This window comes from Epinephelus fuscoguttatus, linkage group LG18 (assembly GCF_011397635.1).
Source record: "Epinephelus fuscoguttatus linkage group LG18, E.fuscoguttatus.final_Chr_v1".
NCBI lineage: Eukaryota > Metazoa > Chordata > Actinopteri > Perciformes > Serranidae > Epinephelus > Epinephelus fuscoguttatus.
In genome coordinates this window covers 6,464,143-6,491,210 of record NC_064769.1, presented here as the reverse complement: position 1 = coordinate 6,491,210, position 27,068 = coordinate 6,464,143, and the positions used below count along the sequence as shown (strand labels likewise).

The 27,068-nt window shown below is 41.3% G+C and overlaps 1 protein-coding gene across 1 annotated transcript in view; it reads right to left on the bottom strand.

Annotated features, from left to right (window-relative positions):
- mbd2 (methyl-CpG binding domain protein 2) overlaps positions 1-25,974 on the bottom strand; it is a 51,622-nt gene extending 25,648 nt beyond the window's left edge. Inside the window, exons 1-5 of the mRNA XM_049603953.1 lie at positions 25,489-25,974; positions 16,358-16,517; positions 9,986-10,126; positions 7,579-7,669; positions 7,303-7,480 (exon numbers count right to left, since the gene is read on the bottom strand). Coding sequence (XP_049459910.1) covers positions 7,303-7,480; positions 7,579-7,669; positions 9,986-10,126; positions 16,358-16,517; positions 25,489-25,601 — 683 coding nt within the window. The 5' untranslated portion in view covers positions 25,602-25,974. The remainder of the gene's footprint in view (positions 1-7,302; positions 7,481-7,578; positions 7,670-9,985; positions 10,127-16,357; positions 16,518-25,488) is intronic.
- Between the last annotated feature and the right edge of the window lie 1,094 nt (positions 25,975-27,068).

The following is a 27,068-nucleotide window of genomic DNA, read 5'->3' as shown; positions in this document are numbered from 1 at the left end:
CGCCGAAGGACTGACCAGCCAGAGCTTCCCTCCCACGTCACTGTTTATGTCACACGCTGAGCTACACGTTTTATTACCTGCTCGCGCCCCCCATTGCCCCGAAAACTCACTGACTTTGTTACTGCCAATGCTGAAAAAAGATTGATTGGGCTTTCCTGCAAATTTGCACAATTCCTATCTAAAAAGGGCTACTGTTACCCACTTGAAGGCGGGTGGCCTGACTTTTGGACCTACTCCTGAGAAGGTCCATCTCTGACGTGGCTTGATGTGGCACAGCCAAGCGTGACAATGGAAAATGGTGTCAGACATACACCTTGGAGAGCACCGCAGCACTCGGTCTTGTCTCTGTCCTGACAATATTGCCACAGTAAAGCATAACGTTGGCTCTTAATGAGTCAGAATTAAAATAAAACTGTCCTACATATCAATCATGATTCTTAGAATTAACACCTGTTTCCCCCATATTATCTGTGCTCTCCCAAATAACATTGATATTCTGCTCATCCCCAGCACACACTACCTGTTTATACCTGCAAACACACACTGCTGTATATATATCCAGTATAGTGAATTTATCCAGCCTACAATACAGATTATTCTTTTTATCACTACTGTGCACCACAGTATTATATTTCATATCCATTTTATTTTTATCTTTTTTCTCAACTTTATAACAGACGGGTGACAAATTCAAGGGAAAAAAAGGGGTGGAGACATATAGTCAATGCAGAAGCTTCCACACAGGTGAACTGCATGGTACAATTAAGCGATTAAAATCCAGTCATGCTCTGTGTTACGTATAGAAATGCTGAGCAGACTCAGTTGATTCAGATTTTGTGTCAAGATGACAAGAGGAAAAGATCTGAGTGACTTGCAAAGAGGATTCATTGTTGGGGTGCGGATGGCAGGAGCCCCAGTCACTGCTCCACTGGCTGGTGTTTCAATAGGAAGAATGACGAAAGTGACATCTGCATTTAGATTTATTGGAAAGACATCAGTAAATAGGGTCGCAAATTGTGGTCGACGGACAATGCACATTTGATGACAGTGATGCTCGTGCATTAGTGAGATATGTAAGGAAAACCAGAGGAGCAACTCTTCCTCAGGGACTGAGAGTGTCACTACAGGATGTGATCAGACTGTGTCAGCAAGCAGTTACATAGAGAGGGATATTATAGTAGGGTTGCAGTGCATAAACCCCTCATTACAAAAGGCAGTTTTGCACAAGGCAATCTCACGTAATGCAGTTGAAATGCTACTCTTCATTTACACTTTTACACACACTACACACATGTATATTCAGAAAGGTAGCGCAGCGTCAGACATATGAGGGTGCTACAATGACGAATTTAAGGGATTCGGTGCCTTGCTGAGGAGTACCTCTGCAAAGTGGTGCCTTGTGCCAACTGCCAGTCTACACTCCATAATTGGTTCGTACGGGGACTTGAAGCAGTGACCTTCTGCTTCCCAAGCCAAGTCCCCACAGACTCAGCTACTGCCACCCTATGCACATTTGAAAGTTCAATGGTGCAATGCAAAAACCATAGGCACTGGTCTACAGAGAGGTGGAAAAATATGATACGATCAATTGAGTCATCCTTCACCATATTCTTGACAAATAGGCAAGTGCATGAGCGACATACACCAAGAGAACAACACAGGCCTGGACGCTTGACCCCTACAGTGAGGGGACCCAGTGGCTCTGTTGTGGAGGGCAATTTGCTGGCATGGTTTGGGAAGAGTCACTGCAAATCAATACAAAGTTGTTCTGACTGATTGCCTTGTTCTGTGATGAAACATTTCTATCCTGACGGCAGTGGTCTCTTCCAGGATGATAATGCCCCCATCCAGTGGTTAGATGAGTATAAAAATGATGTGAAACACATGCTATGACATCATTGCCAATGGCTACTCCACTATAATTGTTGTGCATTTGACAAAAAAGACTTGAAACTTCATTATAAAATTACTATAGACTGTATAAATAATGGATGTAGCTACAGTGATGTCATCTATTGGTTTGTGGACTGCTGTTTCAAGCGTTAAGGTTGTTTGAATTATTTATATTATAAATACAAAGAGGCATTGCTCCGTGTTTCCCTTTCATCTAGCTGCTCCTAGCTGTGCTTTCTTTATTATTACCACGGCTGGATTTACTTATTTGGGGGCCTGGGGCCCCAGACAAACTGCCTTGCTTTATTTTAACACTTTCTCTGACTGGGAATGTTGGTAGACTATACGCAGTTTTACAAGAAGTAGGCGTACTCAAAACTTTTTTTCTTAAGTAAAACGATTAATAGCACACAACAAAAGTTCAAGTCCGGCAGTCAGAAGAGGTAGGCCTATTAGCAGCACAACGTATTTAAGTTTACTTAAAGTTTGTTGAACATGGGGCTTTTAATTCTGATAATGCTGGATAGTTTAATACATAATAACATGTCATATTTTATTTGTTATAAGTAAAAATCTAAATCTGAACATATATATACATATATTCCAGTTTTATCAGTCAGTTTTGTCAGTCAGCCTGCACTATAGTTTCCTAACAACTACTAATACTTTTAAGATCATGATTAATAATTATTCTGAATATTAAAAAAGTTTTTGAGATTTCAGTTTTTCAATGATAAGAACCTGTACTATGAATTAAAAATAATGTGCTAGTGTGCATTAAAAAAGCATCAAAATAGAGCCTGTTTATAAAAAAAAATACTTTTTTTTCTTTTTTTTTTTTTTTAATAAAATAAAAACTCGGTGAAGGATTCCCCCGGATCCCCCTACAGAGGTCTGGCCTAACGGATGATTAAACATATGGCACCAAAATCTCACTCCAGCCAAGTACCCAAATTTGGCAACCCTGCTGTAAACATGTTTATTTCTGCTGTAAAGTTGGTCATTTTAACATGAGGGTCTATGGTTATTGACACACTCTTGGAGCCAGCCTCAAGTGGCCATTCAAGGAACTGCAGGTTTGGTCATTTCTGCCTTGGCTTCGTTTTTCCAGCTCTGGAGGCTGCTGCTTGAAAAATACTGATAAATTAAACTTTAACTCCAGAGCTGTCGATCTCAAAAGCAAATTTGTGGCATATTTCAATAAATGTTCACGCATTTTTAACCAAACTGTTGTCCCCATAAGCCAGAGCCGTTCTGTTATCCCAGCGTCCTGGGAAAAAAGGGAATCAATCTAAAATCTGATTGGATGGTGGGGGGTAAATAAATGTGACCTGTAGCTAATGTGCTAACGTGCTTGTCCTTAAACAGCAGGTGTTACCAGTCTGTTTAAGCTGGTGAAACGGATATATCTGCAGATGGTGATCATTTTTAGCTGATGACTGATTTAGCAGCTCTCTTTCAGCAGCTACCTGAATGTTATTTGGTGTTAATATCCCAATGTGTGGGGGCTGCTTTTCTTCAACATCATCATCCTCCTCCTCCTCTTTCATGCCTCATTATTCCTTGTCTCTCATCACCCTCTCATCCTCCTCTCTCCCAACAACTTATAACTCCATCTACCCAGCATGCATCAGTCATCTGCACTCATCTAATCTGTCTCAGGCTGGAGAGAGAGAGGCTGGATTCACCCTCTTCAGGGTTGTGTCAGAGGGTGGAAAAAGTAAGAAATGACATCTCTACATGTCTGACATGTTTCTGTGATATTAAACTGTTTTTACACACAACATTGCTCTGCTCACACATCTCATCACTTTTTAACTGAACAATGAGAACACTTCCAAATATAGTGATGATAGCTCTTAACGTGAAACCTAAGTGTTTGTTTAGGCAGACACCCTAAGACTCCAGATAATGACACTCAGTAATGATATTCGGGGGCATGACAGCTGTAACATTCAAGATATTTCAGTAATACTGCGTACATATATACATATATATATATATATATATATATATATATATAAAACAAAAAAACAAGACGGCATCGTTATCTACTGCAGAGCTGTATACACGGCTCTGGTTTGCTGGCAATGTGCTACATTTGTTGGAAAAAGGGTTATAGTATAACAGTAGCACTCACTCAATGATATATATATATATATATATATACATATATATACATATATATATGTAGCACATCCAACTCAACTGGTAACTCTAAATTGTCCATAGGTGTAAATGTGAGCGTGAATGGTTGTCTGTCTCTATGTGTCAGCCCTGTGATAGTCTGGCGACCTGTCCAGGGTGTACCCTGCCTCTCGCCCGATGTCAGCTGGGATAGGCTCCAGCCCCCCCGCGACCCTCAAGAGGATGAAGCGGTTATAAGATGAATGAATATATATATATATATATATATATATATATATATATATATATATATATATATATATATAGATATATAGATAGATAGATAGATAGATAGATAGATATAGATATATAAATAGATATATATAGATATATATAGATATATGTCTGTCTGTAAGAAAATAGAATATAGCACAACATTAAACACTAAATTGTTACAGGACATTGTTATTTGTTAAAACATAAGCCCCTTGGACTGGACTAAATAAACAAAACAAAATAAAGTAACACTCGCTAACATCTGGCTTTTGTATGTAATGGGCAAGGTTATAACCAGCATTCACTCCTGGTACAAATTACTCTGCAGTAGTCACAGGTATTTATTAGTTCCAGCTCCGATCAACTCTGATCAGCAGTGGTGGAAATACTACACCCAGTTGGATGTGCTACTTTAGCCCCTTTGGCCACACGATGCAACAATGGGTCACAACAAATATCTGTCCATCGCCATCCAAGCAGCGATTGAATATCATTCAAAATTTAGTTGCCACTGAGTTTGAGAGAGAGACTGATTTAGTAAGAGATATATTAAAGAAGTAACCGCTGTTACATTTTCACTGGCCTCCATGCGGATTTCTACTGTTTACTTACCTATTTTCTGGCCCGTCCGTGACATCACACCAGACGCACCAGAAAAAAACAAAAAAACAAGACGGCATCGTTATCTACTGCAGAGCTGTATACACGGCTCTGGTTTGCTGGCAATGTGCTACATTTGTTGGAAAAAGGGTTATAGTATAACAGTAGCACTCACTCAATGATGACTCAAGCCCTTTCCCACTGGACAAAGAAACCCAATAATGCCTGCTTTTGTATTTAACAGGAAAGGTTGCAATCAGTATTTACTGACTCTGCAGTGTTGGCTCCAGCTCATATTGGCTCCAATCAGCAGTGATGGCAATACGGCACCCAGATGGACACGCTAATTTAAGCCCCCTTGCCAGCACAATACAATGACGGGCTGCACCAAAATATGGTCCGTCTCCATCCAAGCAGCGCTTGAACTTCATTCAAAATGCAGTCCGCACCAAGTTTGAGAGAGAAACTGAATAAGCAAGAGAAGAGTATGAAGTAACTACCGTAACATTTTCACAGGCCCCCATTCTGCCTTCTACTGTTTACTAACCTGTTTTCAAGCCCGTTTATGACGTTTAACACGACACACCAGACACAAACAAAAACAGAAAGGCATACTCATCTACTGTGCAGCTATGTACACTGCTCTGGTCTACTGGCAGTGGGAAGGCAGTCTATTGCCTATTTCAGTCAGGACCACTTTAGTCAAAGAAAGCTTTGTTTCCATTTGCAGTACTATATTTAGCGGTATGGCTCTATTCTAGGGCCTCTCTGCCTTTTCTATAGGCCTATGCAGAAAGCCTAAAGCAGAGAAAGTACACCTCTCTGCCCTTCCATGCATATATGAGGAAAGCCTGAGGCAGAGAGAGCAATCCTCCCTGCCCTTCCATGCCCCTACATATAAAACCTAAGACAGGGGGAGCAGCAGCAAAGATCCCGAGAAGAGAACAGAGTAGGTATCAATGACACTTATAACTCAGACACAGCATGAAAAGGAAGAGCTGGGGTGGAGGTGGGTTGCAAGTGGTTTGCAGAGGAAGCAGCAACAGTAGGCAGGCCAGAGCAGTTTTAATAGGGCATCCTGAATGAGATTTGCCAATTGGTTGCATAGAAAAGAATCATGTGATCTATCAGCTGACTCCCTTCCATCAATCAGCTGATCCATCAGTTGATTGGGCTGTTTGAGATCAGCTGATGTAGCTGGGAAGTGAGCTGAGCTTGACATCATGTCCTGTCTGAACTAACAGTTTGCTCAGTTTTTAACAGGTTACCTCACATTTAAAAACCCACATACATGCACTAATTTTGTTGGGGAAAAGGTAATGGTGTAACAGTAGCATTGACTCAGTAATGTCAGTTACACAGCAATATCTATCCAAAGTTTGCTAATATAAGCCACAATAAGTTACTGGTTATATCACACCAATTATGGATTGGGGAGCAATTGAATCAAAAAAGACTTTTTTTTCTAAAGTTACATACTAGTCTCACTTAAACAGGTTAACAATAAGTTTTTAGAAACTATGAGCTCAAAAGACATCTGATGCAACATGATGGAATGTATTAGTATAAATATTCCCCCAAATCATAATACACATTGCAAGGCTTCAAGGTTGACAGTATGAATGTCAAGTAGGAAACATAGAATTATTGCTGAATAAGTCACCAGCCTCTTCTATCATGTACAAAAAAAAAAAAAAAAAAAAAAAAAAGAATGTCAAAACCAAAGATGCTGCTCATTAAATGAGAGCCTGACATGAATGTAAGCTTTCTTGTAATTACTAGCAGTAGTGGTAACAAAAAAATAGGGGCTATAACAATAGGGCTGTTGAAATACAATAATAATGATTACTAATTCTTTGGTCCAGAGCTGTAGAATAGCCAAAGAGTGTAAAGGGGCAGCAACTGGAGCTACATCAGCTGGTATAAGTACACATTCCTGAGAGTCTCCGTTGTCATCCAATTAGCACCATTAAAAGTAAGCAAAATTAGATATTAGAAGTTCCAGTTTGCAATGTACCCACAGATAAACAGACTGTCATCACTGGATTACTTTGGTAGTGAAGAAAACTTGATGATGATTATCAGGCAAGTTCTGCAGGTAAATTTGTTTTATTCGCAAAATCTATCAAAGATATCCTCAGAAAGTGTCTGTATCATGAATCTAAAAAACTGTGTATCATGTCCATGTGTTTATATTTGACCTACTTGTAATCTTGAGAGAGTGTATGTTTTGAGTCAAATTGGGGCAATCAGACACTAAGGGTTTTAAAGTACCTTAATGGCCCCACGAGCTGTGTGTGTTGATTTGTGAGACTTCCTGTTGTTTTTAATTAACCAGCATGTACTTGTCTTTTTTTTTTTCTTAACCTTGGACGGTATCTTTGCCTGTCTGGCTGTGTCTCTCACCGGATGTGTTCATCAGTAACAGTGAAGGCCTTGCACAGTGGCTGGGACGTGTTGAGCCAGATGGCAGGATTCTTCTCGGCAGCCACAGACGTCTGTCCTGTTATTGGAGAAGAGCTCATGTGCAGAGCGCTGGCGATGGCAGACAGCAGAGTGTCATCACTGGAGTCTGGACCAACACCTGAAGAGACAGAGAGAGAGAGAGAGAGAGAGAGGTCAGAGGTCAGAGGTTTCAACTGAAACATGGTGGGAGTTCAGGCGTATGATATGGAGACTCACTCTGCAGGCCTTTGGGCAGGTCCATGGTCCGCAGGACTTCCTCTGTGACATCTGATGACCGCAGACCTTTCAATCTTCTCTCCCAAAACAACTGCAAACAGACAGACAGACAGACAGACAGACAGACAGACAGATAGATAGCAGACAGATTTGAATATTTGCTGTGGACTGTAGGATCCCGGTAGTTTCAGTTAAGTTTCCTTCCTTCCTTCAGTCTCATTGTTTTCTGATCGGCCTCTTGCCCGAGCTGGAGCCTGCTGTTGTGCTGGGATGCTGTTGATGCCAACCAAACTATTAAGAGCTTTCCGACAGCAACCACTGGGTATACTGTGAAGCAGCTACAGAAAGTGTTTTTAGTGGATCAGTTTTAAGTATCGCAAGGATGAATCTTAGACTTGGGTGGTATCACAGCATTACAGTATACCAGGGTATTTATGATTTCAATACTGTACATAAGTACAGATGCTTATTTTTCCATTAACCTCATACTGGAGAGGCTGTAATGAGGATGTATTGTATCATATGGTATCGTGCTGCACACAAATGCCGTCTTTTACTATATGCCCCCGTGAAATTTCAGGAATTTATGAAGTTATGAAAAAAAGGACACCCCCGAGCCTAAAGAACAATGGAATAAAATACAACCACAAAACTTTACTGTTGATCCTGACCTACAGAAAAAGAGTCACAAAGGTATCCCAACAATACAGTATCTTTACAGGAAATATGAGGTGAGAACAACAGGGTTATTCAGTAGGCTACAGTGTAGCTGCATACATTTCCTCAAAAATGTAAGTACTTGTCCAGGCGACAGCGGTTATGGAAACACTACGTGAGGACAAGATCTGTGATTGGTCAGCTTGGGCTGCTTTCCGCAGCGATCCATCAATCTGGATCTATATATCGACTCAATAATAAACAATCCAATATCATCAATGCAAACAACGAAGTTAAAACATCAATCATATCATCATCTGTAGGTTACACCTTAATTTTGAAATTCTGCATCACCATCAAAAAGCAGCAAGCAGATGGCAGGCAGCCAGGAGAGAGGCAATGAGGATAATGTTATTTACTTGGGAAAAAAATTTGCAGAGTGAAAATATTTTCAATTATACAAAAATATCGGTCAGCAGACAAATCAACTGCCGTATGAAAACAATGTTGTTACAAGATAAAAACACGACGTATCTGCTTGGACAAGCATCTTACTCTAACTTCTAACTACAGCAACATTAGCTGCTCTGTTTCAACAATGTTCGACTGAAAAAAAACGTACAATCAGGCTGAAATTCAACCAGCTGTTCTGTCAAGAGATGCAGTGACTTTAAACCATAGCTGAGTAAGAAAAATGATAATGTTACATATCATTTATTAAGCTGCTATTAAGTCTGCTATGAGTGACTAGCAAAAAAACTATTGTTTTGTCGATGAACCTTGACAGTTATTAATGAGCTGATTTTGATATCTTTGGTAAATGATCTTGTTGGTAAACCATATTTTATGGCTGTTAAAAGAAGTTTGCCTTCAGTGTTTTAAGCTTGAGAGTCCTGAAGTTTCATATAAAAGATCATGGTTTGGGTTAAAATGAAAAGATTTCTTCCAGAAAGTGCTTTCCACCAGAAAGCCCTGAAGTTTAACTTATCCCATGTGCTGTTTCATGTGTGTTAGTGGAGGCAGTTTAAAATAAACTTCACTGCACTTATTATTTATGTGTTGTTTTTATCTTTTATGGCCAAAAACAAAAAAGAAAGGGGGTGACAGCCTCTTTTGTAGTACATTGTGTGGGCGTATAATATCGTCTCATATTGATTGCAGATTGTGATATCGGCAAATATGTCATCTTCGTCCAAAGAATCAATATGAACTCATATCATGATGAAACTGGTGATTTACACTCCTACAAGTTTCTGATACTGATACAAACCTGATACTCTTTAAAAAGTAACAGTACTACTACCTATACAATACTGCATTTTTATAAGATACTTTACACTACAGACTTGACTATAATGAAAGAAAACAAATAAAAGAATGATAGAGAGTTTAACAATTCTCTCTATTTTGCCTCTTTCTCTGATCTCTTGACTACTCCTTCCCCTTTACATTTTCTACTCTCTCCTCATTTATCATATTCTTCCTTCTTATTTTTCTCCTTTTCATCCCTCCTTCTCTGGCAATTTCTCTCCTTCTGCCTGTCATCACATCATCTTTCATTCCCTGTGCAGAGTACACTGTGTTCCATGCTGCTTTTTTCCCCATGATACCTCAGCACCCTCTAGTGGCTTATGTCACCATGACAACCTGGTTTCCTCCAGCGCTGTGTAACAGCCTGACCTCGCCCCCAGGCATTACCATGGCGACACCACAATGAGTCTGTGTTTGTGTGAGTGTGTTAGCTTCTCACCTGTCTAGGCTGCTCGCTCGCTCTCTGCAGGTCTGTCTTCACCTTGTTACCAGGGTGATTTGTAACCTTCGTAACGGGCTGTTTAAAGATGGACGCCGTCTGTCTGATTGGCAGGGCTGTGTTCAGGTCCGGTTTTCCTCCCTGGAAGAGACAGAGATAGAGTCTAGGTGTTGGTCACATGTTTTCTTAACTTTCTCCTGTCCTTCTTCCCTACTTTCTTTTTTATTTCCTCCCTTCTCTCCCTCCCATCTTCCCTCCCACCTTTCTTTCCTTCCTTTTCTTGCTCTTTGCTTCTTCCTTTCCATCCATCCTTCCTTCCTTCCATTGTTCTTTCCCTTTATTCCTTCCTCCTTTCCTTCCTTCCTTCCTGATCTGGTGCACCTTCCTTAATGTGAGACAGGGTGATACTGATCCTGTAAACTGTGTGTATGTGTTTATATGTCTGTGCGTACATGTGTGTCAATTGAGCTTAAATGGTTAACTCTACATTGAGGTTTCATAGACAACAACAGGAAGTGTGTATGTGTGTACTCCCAAGTAATGATGTGTGAAGAGCAGCAGCAGAAAGGTACAAACCATGACAACGCACACGCACACGCACGCACGCACGCACGCACGCACACTTTTGGTATCAGTCTTCCCATCTCACTCTTACAGAGAAATCATGGAGGACACATGACAAAGCAGGCTGCCAGGCATCAGGCCCAGTGACTGAGAGGGCAGGAAGTGAGGTGCTGGCTCAAAGATGCATTTTATAGCTGGGCGCCCTGTGAAACGGCAGAGCTTGAGTCCATCAGTGACTTTGAAACCACTGTTGCTGGTTTTCAACCAGCTCTGTTACTGCAATGTGTGCAGTGTGTGCAGATATTTGTGCCACAAGCACCCTGCTCTTTTGCCGGCTGACTTTGCTGACTTTTGCTGGCAAATGAGAAGGGTGCTCCAGGTGTTTGGCTCCCCCCTGTGCTACCAACCCCAGGAGCTCCCTGCCCATCGCTGGCAAAAGCCAAACGCCGTTCCTCTGCACACACTTCCCACAATCTGGAGGCTGGTTGAAATGAAAAACAAAAAATCCTGTTAACTACCACTATTACTATTTTTCAGGCTACTGTAGCAGTCATAGCTCATGGAGACTAACTTTTAGTGGCTGTAGCAACTTGCCAGCTCAAACCACCCTCCAACACCCAAGCAACCTTTTGATTTGTAGTCTTCAACTGGTGGTGAGTGAGGAACAGGGACCGCAGGTTGGGCTAGCTAGCAGCAGTTTCCTCCATGGGTCTTGATGTCTGGCAGCCTGCTTTCATCATGTGGACATGGATGTGGTTTCACCTAAATTAGGCTGGACAATGATAGTGACAACCAGCATTAAAACCAGCTGTGCTTCAAAGGAGAACCGACCTCTTCTGAACCTTTCTACACGTCTGACGTCTCTGTTTCAGCTGCTCAGTCAAATTATGAGGACATGTGGTTTTGCTGACAGTTGCAGTGTGTCACCCATCCTCTTCTCTGTTTTGCAATTATGTGTTGCAATTTAATAAAACTTTTCTTCAGTGTAGTTTCAGTTTTATTTGAATCTCGAGAGTGCATTGTTGGGATCTCTTGAATATTTTGATACATGTGTTATATGAGTGGTATAGCTTATTTATGGAATACCTCAGTGCATAGCGAGTGTGTGACCAAGTGAGATAGAGCATGACAATGGATGCGCTCAGAGCAAAAAGCTGTTGGTGATTGGAGCAGAGAGGAAATTAGTGGTAACGTTTTTGAGTGGTAGTAAATGTACAGTGTAGGTTTCAGTTTGCCTATGAACAAACACTGCAGCTCGTCAACACCCAAGTAAAGTTTCCCTGTTTTGCTTCCCAGCTCCTAGGTAAAGTGAAGCAAGTTAGCCCTGGAATGAGCATCAACTTAGGTCCTAGAGGCAAAACAAAGTCTTCTCTGTGCCTTCTGACCATGATCTGGAAGCTGTTGCAGCAATGGTAAACGTGTGCTCTCATTAACTAAACTTAATGACCTTAATGTGGCTACAAATAGGCAAACCGAGATTTTTTTGAAAGTGTGAGAGATTGGAGGTGTGTAAGTGTTGGGCAGGTGTTAAAATTTTCTACCAGTTTGATACAAAGCCAAACCTCAGGACAAAGCAGTGTACCGAATTTGTCGCACTTCACTCAGTAGCCAGTCCTAAGTGGAACATACTTAGAACTGGCTCTGCTACTACCTCCACTACCAGCTTAACAAAAATGGCCACCCATTCCGTGTTTGTATGTTTTTTAAAAGGGAAATGAGAAAGCCGTCTCGTCTCGTACGTCACCCCAAAAAGCCTGGCAAGCACATCTCCCACCCTCAACTGAAATTGATCTCCATCATGTTGCCTGGCCTCAGGAGTACATTACACATGACCTGTCAAACACTAGCTGCTCCAGTCAGTTAGTGTATAAACATAATATTATGTTAATCACATTGTCAAATAGCTTATTACTTACACAAGTTGGATTTAGCACCATGACACCATTGGCACTGGTTGCTGATGTAGTCTACTTTTAATTTGCCAAAACGTGTCATTATGACAAATGCCCGTTCAGCTGGTTTGTTACAATCAAACCGGTTTAAGCTCGTAAACCAGAGCAGCCCAGCAAAACCAGAAATCAACTCAACTTTAGAGTGCCTCAACCTGGTTGGACTGTAGAAGGCTGTGCGTGGCCTAAAAAGTTTGGGAACTGCTGATCAAGGTTATATATGCAAAAATACAATGCAAAAAAAAGAAACAGCTGAAAGCGAGTCTGAACAGCAGTCACTGTACAAAATATGGCACTTTATACTGTGGGTAGCGTACATGCCATGAACACCTTTTTTTTCCCAGGATTCAGAAGTCTGACACTCAAACTGCACATATAATGCTGGAAGGTGATTAGTGCACTATATAATAAACTGTGATTGATTTTGAGCACAGTGTTTGAATTTATTCTCATTTTCCAAGATTCTTCTGAACCACCTGCTTTGAAGACATCATCACAGGGCAGCCTGACTTGAATGGAATGTAATAACAAGCAGCTAACAGCACACATGTCTCCTAGAGTGCTTTCTTCTTGCTTTATGTTTGTATGAAAAACTGTGACATGGCCAACAGATGGGCACATAGTCATCAAGTAAGTGAACAACATATGAGGATGGAAGTTTATTCTTGACATTGGGTATGTGTGACAAATTAAACTTTAGTTAAGGCCCACTTACTATCTTTTTTTAAGCTTTCAGCTATATGTTAGGGACTTCATCAGCGACATTTGTTGACATTAGCCACCATAAGCCACTGGTCATAGCAGACCAAGTACGGCTGCAGCAGCTAAACCCCTGCGTGTCCTAAAGCGAGCATTGATGTGTTTTATTGCTCATGAATTCAACCTAAAAGGAACCCGTAAGCTGGTTTGCCAACCGCAAATGAGTCCAAAGGCAAAAAAGAATCCAATGTTAAACTTTTAGTAAGAATGTGTCATTTCTTTTCTCCAAGATTCACTTCATTGCCCCACACTGCAGGTAATTTGGATTTGGCTTCCACCACTGCTAAATCCATAAAACACATTCCACGGACATACAAGACGAGTGAGACAGCTACAGCAAACAAGAAACATACCAAATAACATAGTACTTACAGTCTGCTAAAACACAAAAAAAACTACAAAAAGGGGCGTCGGTAGCTTAGTGGATAGTGCCGGCGCCCCATGTATAGAGGTGATGCCTTGCTGCAGTGGTCACGAGTTCGACTCCGGCTTGCAACCCTTTGCTGCATGTCAACCCCCCACTCTCTCTGTCTCCACCATTTCACACTGTCCTGTATATTAAAGGCAAAAAGCCCAAAAAAATAATCTTTAAAAAAAAAAAAAAAAACTACAAAAAGCACTGCAATCTGAAAATAGTCAATCATCAATTTATTAGTGAAAAAAACGCTTGCGTTCATCTTTATTTGAGAAGTTTTGTCGTCATACATTAAAGCCCAGTTCAGACCAATAATACGCAATGATACCTCTACCTACATCTCCGGAGAAAACCAGAAAACCTCCAGAAAACTCTGACAACCATTTCACAGGTTATCAAAGTTCATAAAATGTGCTTACTTCTAAAAGCATCACTCTGAAACATTTTGGCCTGCGAGGACTGATTTCCTGCTCTGAGATGACTGGTACACCCGAGCTCTGATTGTCTTCCTGCTCCCCAGAGGATGAACCCTTCAGATGTTAACAATTCCATGACCTTTCCTCTAGCGCCATCATCAGAACAAGCTTTACATCTATAGCTCTACTGCTGTCACTTTCATGTTGTGGTTGTAATGAACACTGCAGCCTCTATGGGACATGAGCAGGACTTTCCACTGGTATTCCAGGTTACTTCAGGTCATGAAGGTCACATGAGAGTTTATAAACAGAAAACTGTACCTGATGGTCAGACCTTCCTTCCTCATACCTCAACTTCACTGATTGATTTTTGTCACTCTGTGCGTGTTAAAAAGCACTTAAAAAGGAACACTGAGAAGTTTCTTTCTATACGCTCTGCTGTTTGGGAGGAGTCAGTGCTGCTGATATCTTAGAGACTGCACCACACAAACACAAAACAACACACAGACATGCATACGTGCGTAGAGGCATGCCAGCACACACGCTTGACCTCACACACACACACACACACACACACACACACACACACACACACACACACACACACAGCTGTGGAAAATCCTTGTTTCTGATTGGCTGTCAAGTAGTTCTAAATAAGAGCTACAGTACTAACACTTTGGGGCTTTGCTAGAATCAGTTAATATTGGAGGAGGATTTATCCCCCCTGTGTCACGTATGGCCCTGTGTGTGTGTGTGTGTGTGTGTGTGTGTGTGTGTGGAGAGTGTGTGAGCTGACCAAAGGTTGTTGTGAGGTTTGTTCTTAGATGTCAGGAAAATGCAGCTGAAAATGCTAGATGTGATGCAGCCAATTAAAGAGGTGTGGACAAACAACTAATCCACCAGGCCACTGAAGTCATGTCCAAGATGAGACCAAGACATGTCTGAGTGAAACAGCCAGGAGACTGAGAAAAGCCAAAACACCCACAGGTGTCAAAACACCTATGAGACTGAGATAAAAAAAAACCCACAAGACAAGTCTGAAGGTCCAAACACACTTAAAGTGATAGTTGACGCACCTCATTAGACACGCATGCTTGATGTGCATTGCAGGCATCAGATTTGAAATGCCAACACCACAGAAAAAGGTCAATATTTATATGTAGGCAGGCAGAAGATTGTATGCTTTACAGATACTCTCATTAATTTTCTCTACATCTCTACATTGGGTAACCTATGATGTTACATAAAGCAGTCAAAATACACGGAGAGCAAGAATCAAATGTCCATGACATTGAAACATTCCAAATCAAGGCACTGAGAAGAACCGAAAACGTCTGAGTCAAAACACTGAAATGACAGAGACATGTCTGTGTCAAAACACCCACAGGGCATGTTGGATTCAAATGTCCAAAAGATTGAGTTATTTGGATTCAAATGTCTACAATCTTGAGACAAGTTAAAGCTATAGTGCGTAACTTGTACAGGTCCGTAAATGTCCGTTTCACCCAAGCCACTACTAGAGGAGATGACACAATGCTGATTAAGCCGATCGGCTCCTCTAACATCTTGCGGTATTTTTCAATATATATCATTTTTAGTATGCGTGTCCACTGGCGACATTCCCACGCAGACACACAGGAAATGCTTCCTCACAACAAGAAGGGATGGGGAGGAAGAGCGGAGAGTGTCATAGCAAGAGGTAGAGCGCAGGTAGAAAGAGAAAGCAACATGGCGGAGAAGCGGCCGAGACCCGGTTCAGAAGTGGATCCTACCACAAAGGAAAGTGTTACTCTGTGTACGGTGTGTGGCGACTGGCAAGTGTTACTCTGTGTACACGGTGTGTGGCGAGTGTTACTCTGTGTACATGGAAGTGCCGCCAGCTTATTAGTTGTAATAACACATTATCCGCTGGGAGGCGACAGAAGTTACGCACTATAGCTTTAAAGTCCAAACACCTAGAAGACAAGTCTGAATCAAAGCATCAGTGAAAATAAGACAAGTCAGAGTGAAAACCAACAAGCCTGAGATGTCCCAGACAGAAGTCTGTGAACATAACACAGATGAGACAGAGAAAGGCCTGGTCAAAACACCCAAACTGACTGAGACAAGTCCCTGTCAAAAACACTCATAAGATAGTGAGTGAGAGGGTTAAGTGTTTGTCAAGTGACCTGCTGAACTGTTGACCTGTTGCAGGAAGAGCTGTGTTAATCTGATAATCTGATAACAACACAACCACAGCACAGCCACAGCCCTGGACCATCAGTGTTACCTTGGCCAAGCTGAACGGGTCATGTCGGAATCTTTGTTTGTTCTTCTGCATTTTTCCAGGCATCATCTTCCCTGTCCGGAAGTCGAAACATCCCAGATCCACTGTGTTTCCAAGGTAACGGGACAACTGAGGCTTACTCCTGAACTTCTTCCCTGAAGGACTGAAGGAAAGAAGAAGAATCAGACAGATAAAGATATTGTAATTAAAGATATCATTATCTTAATTTTAGATATCCAAAAAATAGAATTTGCAGACATTCAATTGTCAGGAAAAACTACAAGACAATACAGCAGTCCACAGAACACACATGTTGCCTCATATCTGTCCATCATTCAGAACACCTTACCTAAAGTCTCATTTTATCCTCAAACATTTGGATCATCAAAGTTAATGTTTAACTCTGTCGCTGGATAAAGTCTTCATCCACTCTGATAATTACACTCCTCATTATTAACACTGTCAGCTGCCATCTTCAGTCGATTGATGGTGCAACCATGGAAATGCCTCCCACCCACAGGACCTGAACGCAGTTTGAGATGCAAGGCTTTTCTTAACCGGTGCTCTTGTTTGTGCTTGTGTTCACATTTAGTCAAGTACTACCCAAGGGCCCAGACGTGTTCTTGCGCAATGCATTTTATTGGGGATTTTTTGTGAGCTAACTTGTGATGACTTGGGGTAGACAAGCATGCATTGCACATAGACCAGTGACAGGGGATGTTGGCAAGAGTCTTTATTGTTATTATTTCAGTAATACTACTGTTGAGTTCAAATTCTGATTTGAGATCTATTTCAGACATTTTAAAGACATTTACTTTAAAATATGCTGTTGATTTATCATTTCGAACTTGATCATTTGTTCTGACTTGTTCATAGATGTCAGGACCCCTAGCCAGACAGGACCTGCTGGTCAGCATCCCTGGTGGTAATTAACTGATGGCTCTGCTGTTTTTGTAGCACTTAAATTAGGGATGTTGTTTTTTTCTTGGCCCCATTCCAAGTCTTTTAACATTGGGTATGTGCCAATAGACGTCTAAACAGATATTTATTAAAATCCCAGCAGAAGACAATTAAATTGTTGATTAAATACTTCTGTATGTGGTACACTGAAATTAGATGTGTGACCTACTGACTGGCCTACCTTATTTTCATGAGCGACTTCATCCAAATATTTAGTTCCTGGTTCTAAACTATTAAACTAGGTAGTTTAGATTATTAATATGATATGAATTAAAGTTCAACTAAAGAATGCATCTCCTGAAACTGACGTGAAGCAATCACCTAGAGAGAGGACCTGACACTCAGTTGCTAGAGCTACAAAAACACTCAGGGCTCTAGTTTCCTGGCGCAGTGCAGGGTGGCGAACCCCGCACAGAGCTAGTTTCGAGCAGCGCAACCCGAGGCACGCTCAGTTTGGTAGTTTGACAGACAGAGTTGCGCTGAGATGGGTGTGGCAGCGCAGCAGGGGGAGGTGTTGACAGATCCAGCTTGGTGCAGTGACAGTTTCATGCCAAAAGGCTTCGTCAAAGGCGCACTAAAAGCTCACCAGCTGAAACCAGGTCTACTGTCAGCGCAGGCGGAGCGCAGCCAGTGCAGGCCGAAGTTTGGCTGACTGGCAGACAGTGCGCACGTCACCAAAACCTCACAGGCAGGTTTCCAGAATGTCAGGCACATTAACAATGCAATAAATAGCCACAAAACCACTATTCAATGCAACTATCTGCAATCAGCACATAAATGTATCTCTGTATGACTGTCCCGTCACATCTGATGTCAGATCAAAGGGGATTGGCACCGTTTGGCACATTTGGCACGTTTGGCACGCGTAATGGAAACCCAACCTGGTTTGATTAACACAGCTGCAAACTAATGAGTTCACATCCCTCTCAGCCAACCACAAACAGCCACTGCATCAGATAGGGGGTATATATTCAGCATCTGTCATCTTAGAAAAGTCAAAAGAAAAGAAACAGAGTGAGACTGTGAGAGAGAAAGAGAGAGAGAGCGCGCGCTCGAGAGAAACGCAACATTGATTTACAATTGTGGTGACCTCCTCCCAGGCTACCTTTGCATCATCAGCCCGTGGAGGTCTGCTCACAGTTCTGTATATTCGGACACTGCGAACTTGAACCTCCTGGACCAAAACATCAGTTTCCTCCTGGGAGAAGTTTGGCCGTCTGACGCTGCTGATCTCTTCTGCCATGGCGAATTGAATAAACTCTCATTATGCCTCCGCGCGGCACATTTAAGGGCAAGGAGAGGGGCTCATTTGATTGGTATGATGTGTGTAAAACCCACTCCACGCCTTCTCTCCTCCCTCTTTCCGACTTGCGCAGGTAGGAGGGACGGAGGTGGGAAAGAGTAATAGCCGTGCCAGGTGCACGGTGTGCCAAACTTGCAAAATCCGCCTGGCCACACCCAGTTGGTGAAGCACAGGTGCGCTGCGCCCCCGCCGCGCCCGGTCTGCGAAACTAGAGCCCTCAGTCTGCTGATAATGAGGTTTGGGTGGTCTCAAGATGTTACGGTATAGCGAGGTATTTTGAAATCCAGAAGGTACGATTTTTAATAATGTCAAAAATACAGATGCTCCTCTATCTGTTAAAGTGATATGGAGATGCTGGAATCCGGAGTCATTCAATCGCCATTTAAGTTAGCAGAGCATTAAATAGGAAGTAGCCAGCGCAGTCAGTGGAAGTCTTGAGTGCACCTGCTCTATGGGCCACACAGTGCAGAAGCATCATTCAGGTAATACTATACATGAGCAGTTCATGTTTTTTGGCTTCATGCATCAGTTAGCAACTTTCATAAGAATGAACAAGGCCCCACCCCCAGTGCTTTATCCAGTTGTGTTTAACGTCCATGTGCAGGATTAGTAAAAAAGAAACATTCCTCTGCTCCTGTTTGGGAGTACTGCCACATATCATTTTCTTTTGAGGTGACCCTCCCAACTACAAAAGCATTTTATCAGCTACATGATTGAATTCAACACATCAACATTCAGCCCACTGATATTTCAGTATCTGCTGCGGCAGCAAGTGTCATCAGGTCCTCCAGCAAGGCTAGACAATGAATTATATGCTACAATGACTTCTATCACCAGTAACTCAGCTTTTGAGGTTGTTGTTGTTTTTTTTTTTTTACACAAATACTGTCATACCCTGGTAAAATATCAGGAGGGCACAGAAAAAGAAGAGGCTGCCAAAGCCTTCTGGTGATTGTACAGTGGGCAAAACAACTATGTACAATATATCAATATATTTTCAAGCAAGATACACATTTAGACAACACTGTTTACATCCATATAGGGTCAAGTTGTGTTACATAACACTGTTCTTCCAAAAAGCCATGACGGTGTGCATCTTGCACAGCTCCGCCCCACTCACTCACTCACAAGTTCTCCAGCAACACTAAGAGCAATACAGAGCTGCTCCTCTGTTTAATCTGTCTGTTCATTAGTATACAGTGTGACATCGCTCTATAGGTTGCATATGTTGCGCTAAACCAGTCTGTGAGATGAATGAATTACCGCAGTAGCACACGTGCAATCCAGCATTGCACTTCTAGTTTGTGCATGAGGTGGATCATAGCACATCACCATTCTTCTTGGTAATCGTAGTCTAATGTGTGACACTGAGACAGTGCCTGGATGCAGGCGACAGAGGTGTTAAAAATATGCAGTGATAACACAAACATTTTATATACAAGACATGACTCGCTTCTTCCCTCCCTCGGCCTCCTTGTTGTTGCTATGTGCATAAATAAGATTAATAATATATAAATCATTTTCCAGCACTAGATTTACTTGAAAGGTCATGGAAAATGACTATTTAACTCCCCCAACAAATTTTTTTATTGTTTCAGTTGCAGCTGGCTTTTACTTGCAACTAAACATGTAGCCCATTTCATAGATGATACAGAGATATGTGTATCACCATTCAGCCTAAAAATAGTGAGATATGAAATTTTGTTCCTTTTGTTTAAGTTTCTACATTCTAAATGATCTTTGGTCAAGTATAGATGCGGGCTTACAGAGGGCACACAAACCTGATGACAGACAAGTTTGATTTTGGACTGTCATAAAGTAACTTGCAGAATGACATTCCAGCTGATATGAGCTGTTAGCAGTTGATTTGCTTAAATCAGCTTTAAGATAAGAAGCAAGGGGAAACAGCTAGCCTGGCTCTGTACAACAAAACAAAATTTGTCGAGCAGCACCTCTAAAGCTGACTGACTGACACGTTATATCTAATTTGTTTAATCATACAAAAACCCAAGTGCAAAATCACTACATTTTTGGCTCTGAGCAGTTGTCAGGTATCCAAGGAAGACTCCATGACGTTACTGCTCCACCTGCCAACTTGCATGATTCACACTTAGCATACTCTGTATTGAGAACAGCTGAATTAGTCAGCAATGACATCACATCTGACACCAGCAGGAACACTTCCTCTGCACTAAAACACCTAAACCCTAAAACCCAGCTCTAACCCTCAGACAGCCCTGTGAAGAAGTGAGGGACAGGCAACATGTCCTCACTGTCTGAACTGGTCCTCACAAAGACAGAGGTACAAGAGCAGACACACAGTCCTTCAGCTGTGTCTGACATGTAGGTCAGCAGCAACGACGCAAAGATCAGAGACTCTGTGTGTGTGTGTGTGTGTGTGTGTGTGTGTGTGTGTGTGTGTGTGTGAGTGAGTGTGTGTGTCACAGCACCTTATAGAATATTGTGTTTCATCATGATTCATCATTCATCATGCTCATTACTGAAGCTATATGGTGCTGACACCGAGTGAAATATTCTATGTTTTTTATAGCTGCTGATGTCATATGCATCACTGCATCACAACTGAAAAAAATGTCTGTCTGAATAAAGTTCCTGATAAAAAAACACATGAGTCTGTAAAGACGGAGCCATCAGAGGCCTCAGCAGGGTGTTGCTGCTCTTCCAGTAAGTAGACATGCTGACTGGTTTCCTTACTGGAACTGATGAGTCACATTACAAAGCAAACTGAAAGAAAGTCGAGCCTCAGCTCTGAACCGCTGATCTCCGTCATGTTGAAGGTTCAGGATGTGACGGAGGTCAGGCATTTCTGATTCTGAGTTGTCGAAGTGATCGCGCAGTGCCTCCGCTCCGCTGATCAACAGGAAGTGAACAGCCGATGGCTCTGCTGCGTCACAGCCTCACCACAGACCTGCACTAGGAGTGACATGATTCTCTCTGCGATCTAACAGTGAGGATGCAGAATCAGGAAAAATTTAAAAGCTAAAACTTCAGAGCGAACTTCGATCAGCTTTAGAGAAGGGTTGAACTAAAATATGATGCTTACTGAAGCAGAAAAACACAGACAGACAGAAGGTAGTTAAATGCTAAGATGTTACTGCCAAGCTCTTGTACCTGTGGAATATGAACTCACTTATTTAGAGTCGTTGGACAAAATATGATGATGCAATATGAAGAAAAACTGCATAAACAATACAAAAATAAATAAATAATAAGGCTGCAACTTACTCATAACGATTTTTTATGAAATATTCTACTGATTAAGTGCTGCACTTCCACAGAGTTGTGGACTTGTGAGAGACAGATCATAAAAAAGCAGAGGCTGAGATATCCTGATTTGAAGTCTGCAGTGCGGCTAATTTTTTGATACTTTTCTTGGCTGGACCACAGAATGTAAAGCCAGCCCTATAAATGCAAAAGTCTGTCTGTGATTGAGTGATGAAGCTATACCATTGGTCGGCGTGAGTGAGGACATGCCTGTTGGTGTTCCCGCATTGGCTGTTGCTCTGTTTGAAATTAATAGGTGCTGACAGAAGCATGTGGGCACTGACAGTCTTGTATTACGTTCTCAGGAGGACTTTTTGTTTACAGTTGTTCCTTTATTCTGAATTTATTGCACACTACGATAATGGCCGATGGCTGTCCAGCCTCCACGAGTCACGCAGGGACTGATGTGCACCCCTGCAGAAATTTAAGTACTATGGTAAGTACACATTGCTGCGACGCAGACCTCCTGTAGATTGTGTAAGCTGGAAACAAAGCTTTCATTTATTTTTATTTCACAGATAAGAAATCATAAAATGTGAAGACAATAATGCCCCCATACAGTTGCATTTGAAGTCTTGTGTGTGATTTATCCTGGCTTCATATCAGTACTGGAGGTAAAGTCTGCTAGCCACTAGGCTAATTTATGCAATATAAAATGTCATAAGCTTATGCTAATAACGTTATCATGTTGGATTTTTGGGGAAATGTGTCTAGCAAAAGACAGCTGTTTCATCAGTGAACCTTGTGAGTTATAATGGAGCTGAATTCTGTTTGTTAAAGAGGCAACAAATAGCATATTTTCCTAAATATATCATTATGAAAATAATGTGGGTTGCACAGGGTAGTGGCCGCAGTAAAATCAGACTATCAGCGTTTACATAGGTTACTTAGTGGCTTTGCAATCTTTGCAATAAGCTTCTGCCACCCGTGCCGGAATATAAAAAAAATCTGCTTTACGGCAGGAAACGCGTCATGCGCCACTAGCTGCTGGGCTAATTATTATTATTTTTTTATATTTCCCTGAGGGGAAATTCTGCAATATAAAATGTCATCGGCTTATGCTAGTAATGTTAGCATGTTGGATTTGTGGGGCAAAAGACAATTTTGTCAGTGAACCTTATGAGTTATAATGGAGCCAAAATTTGTACTTCTATTCTATTCTATTTCTACTTCTTCTTGTTGCAGTTAAGCAATGTTTTGGGCTTTAGGTGTGCTAGTTTACTTAAGTGCACTTCACAGAAACCCAACACAGTGGCACAGAATCCCCACTGATAACTAGGGTTTTGGTTGTGTAATTGCAGAGCGACGCAGAGACAGGCTATGGTGTAGACTCTGCGTAGAACCTACATGCAACTATAAATCAGCCCTCATGCCACCCGCTGGAGCTGAAGAGGTGATGATTGTGTTAAATAGAGCAAAAATGAGCTTGACCAGTGGGTACAGCTCCACAGAAAGCAGGTCCCTTCTGGTGTGAGTACATCTCTGTGTATTTATATTAATTTTTTTTGGCTTAATTGTAACAGTAGGGCCAGTACTGTTAGGGAAAGTCCATGACTGAGTGAATACTGCCACTTCCTCTTTCAAATGAAAAGCCACGGTTACATACACAGTCCAGCAATATACTTGGTTTTGACCTATATGTTACTGCAAATTGCATACATTGCAGAATTCTCAATTCAGTCTTACAATATTCATATATTATATTGAGCTATTTTTGCTTATATATAAATAAATGGCATTAATATGTATTGTACAGTATTGTACATTTCAGATATAGTTAAACAGCACCGGAATCTACAAAATGATCATACTGAAACTGTTTCAACAAAAACTGAACCTTCATAAACAGAATTTTTTTACACGACAGCTGTGTCAAACTGCATTCGCTGTAGCTGGGCATATCTTATAAACTGGCAACTGAGTGCAGAATTATAGAAATATATATATATATATATATATATATATATATATATATATTAATTTAATGTCTATTTGTGCACTTGTTTTATTTTAACGTATTTTATTTTATTTTATTTTATGTCTATTTTATCATGAGCTGCTGGACAGCTGAATTTCCCTTCGGGGATTAATAAAGTTCTTTCTATTCTTCTATTCTGTCAGCCAACTGACATAGCTATGATTTTGTTGTTGTGTTTTTCTAAAATTCTGTGTTTGTCAGATGTTGTGTTTTTCTGAAATATTGTTGTGTTTTGACCTTTAGTGCCACCATATATACCCTCTTCCACAACATAGCTATGACAGCTGTCTGACATAGCTATATGATTATTGTTGTTGTGTTTTTCTAAAATGTTGTGTTTTGTCATTGTGTTTTCTGAAATGATGTATATTTTGAAATAACGCTGTAATTTCTGAGATGTTGTTGTGTTTTGACCTTCAGGGTCACCATATATATCCTCTTCCATGCATCCTAGCCATGTCAGCTAGCTTTAAAAAAAAAAAAAATGATGTGAGTGGGTTTTTAGGTATGTCAAAAGGTCATTTAAATGTGTGTTTTGTACAACTCCCATTCAATAATTTTCTTCAAAAAATTATAATTTTAAGCTTCTGGCACCATAGTTTACAGTACCCATCTGGCAACACTGCTGTTCGAGCCCATTCATTCTGAAAGAGTACTGGCCAGTGGGGAGACTCCAACACTCAACCGACCAATGGTGTAACTTCATCACTCACTTATTCAGCAAGTTAGGGACAGACTTTAACATTTAAAAGGCTGACCCCACTTTGCTGCAGTCCAGCCACAAAAGAAGAAACTAAAGAACACACTAATAATAATTATAGGTACATTAGCAGCCATTGGATTTTGACCGATATGTGATGAAAAGTTGTATCTGTCAGTGGTACATAAGCATGCCGTGTTTATTTGGCATATGTCAGTAAGAAGAGTCATGCAGAGGAAGAGTGATACCAACTGTCAATGTGGCATAGACTGCATATTAACATGACACTAAAACAAGAGTGTAGTATCATCAGTGTATAGGCTACTGGTGGAAAGGTATCTGCCAGTGAATATATGTGATGCCCTGTCTGTAAGTGGCATATGTCAGTAGATAGGCAGCGGCATCCCAGTGATAAACTACTCAGAAATGGTAAAGGAGAGGCGTGTCATCAGCCACATTTCAATCTCAGCTCAGTATGTTTTTAGGCCAATAAAGTGATATAGGGACCTTGCTATGGCCCTGAGTTAACCATCAGCTTCAGTTAACAGCTCGTTTACAACCACAGAGCCGATGTGTAAACATCTACAGAAGAATGATTTAAATATTTATAGAATATTATAGGATTGTTATTAAAAAATTGAATTTTCCGCTGACACCGTGTTGGGTACCACAGAGCCACTCTATAAACGCCTACAGGAACATGACAGAATGTACGCTACATTGTAACTTGTCTGACACTGACTCATTTAACACTTTGTGATCAACTTGTCTGAGCAGTAACGTTAGTTCGCTCAGGACTGACGATGACAGACGGAGTTAGGATCTTGAAACACAGGCTGACTGATCGATCACCGGTTTACTGTGGGACCGGACAGATCACTGACTGATCGATGAGTGTGACGGAGTACCTGTAGTAGTAGACGTCGCTCTTTCCAGCGCTCAGTCCGGACTTCCTGATCACTTCTTCTTTCTTCCAGCCGGGCGGCAGAGCGGGACAGTCCGTCCTCTTTCTCTCCATCATGACACACTTCTCTATCCCACAATTAGGCTCCGTTAGGATCGATCTCCGCTCAGTAAACACCGATAAGGACCCTCCAGACAAACAGCGTGGTAGTAAACCGAGCGGAGCAGCAGCCCGGGCGGACCGACGTCACGGGCGTTACGTTAACGGCGGCTCTCCCTCCCTCCGCCCCGGCTGTTTATGCGGGTTATTTCGGGTTAAGTAAAAATAAAAAGTGCCCCGGCTCAGTGTGTGGGCTGGGAGCTCCCGGGTTAAACTACCTTCAGGTCCGAATTTAGTTTAGTTTGCCCCCAGAGAGAACCAACGGCTCATCTGATCTGAACTGAACTGGACCAACGGCAGGCTGTGACGTCTGCGATATCACACACAGCCTACACACACACACACACACACACACACACACACACACACACACGCTTTCAGAGATCGTCTATTTGAGACTTGACTCACTCAGAGGTGGTTTAAGAAAAAGCTTACGTAGTCCCAATCATACAGAAAGCGAAAGTTAAGTAGACAATATTGTATCAAATAAAATATACAAATTGAAAATAATCACTCTAAATCAACCACAATGTTAATTAATTCAATCAATGTTGAAAAAGTAGGTCGACAATTTACTCATAGCAAAAAGGCTAAAAATAAATTGCCCATATAATCACAGTACAAAAATTAGGCTACTTTATGAAAAAAAAAAAAAAAACAGTTTGGTTTTTTTTGCTCCACATAACCTGAAACTTAGAGCTTTTACATCTTAACCTGTTGGGGTTTGAACAATACAAATCTATAAAACAAAAAAGGACAATAATTGAATTTTATAGCCTATTAACATATATAAAATAGCTTAGATTGATTATTTATGTATTGAAAATATAAATAATATGTAAATCAAATGGTGCAGTAGACTACAACAATTTTGCCTTTTAAAACAGTTGCAAACAAGTCAATTTAGTGCTAAATTACATGAATGATATATTCATATATATATATATATATGTATGTATATTGTTGCTTTATAAAGAGAGGCAGCTCTGATGGGAGAGCTTCCTGTGACGGTGTCTGTTATGTTTCTGGTGCGTGGATTTCGAGACAGAGTGATCACTCTTACCTCTTTTCCCTCACATCGCACTGGTTCAGTCCACAAGTGACGTCACAGAGTGTTTAAAGGGGCCTGCAGCACCCATGAACACTGGAGGAAGTGACCTTGGATAGCGGAAGTGATCATTATGGCGGAAGGTTTGAATTGTTATATGATGCTCTGCTTTTTTTTAAATTAATTAAAGGAGTTTGACTTTAGATTTGTGGACCCTGGGACTTCATAAGACTGGGTAGCATACTGAGGGGAGCGTTTGGTAGAGATATTAACCGACAGCCTCTGCACGTCTGGATATTTTTACAGTTCATTACAAACTCTGAAGGATGGCAGAGAGGGAGACAGATGGTGACAGCATCACCATGGAGTTTAGTGTG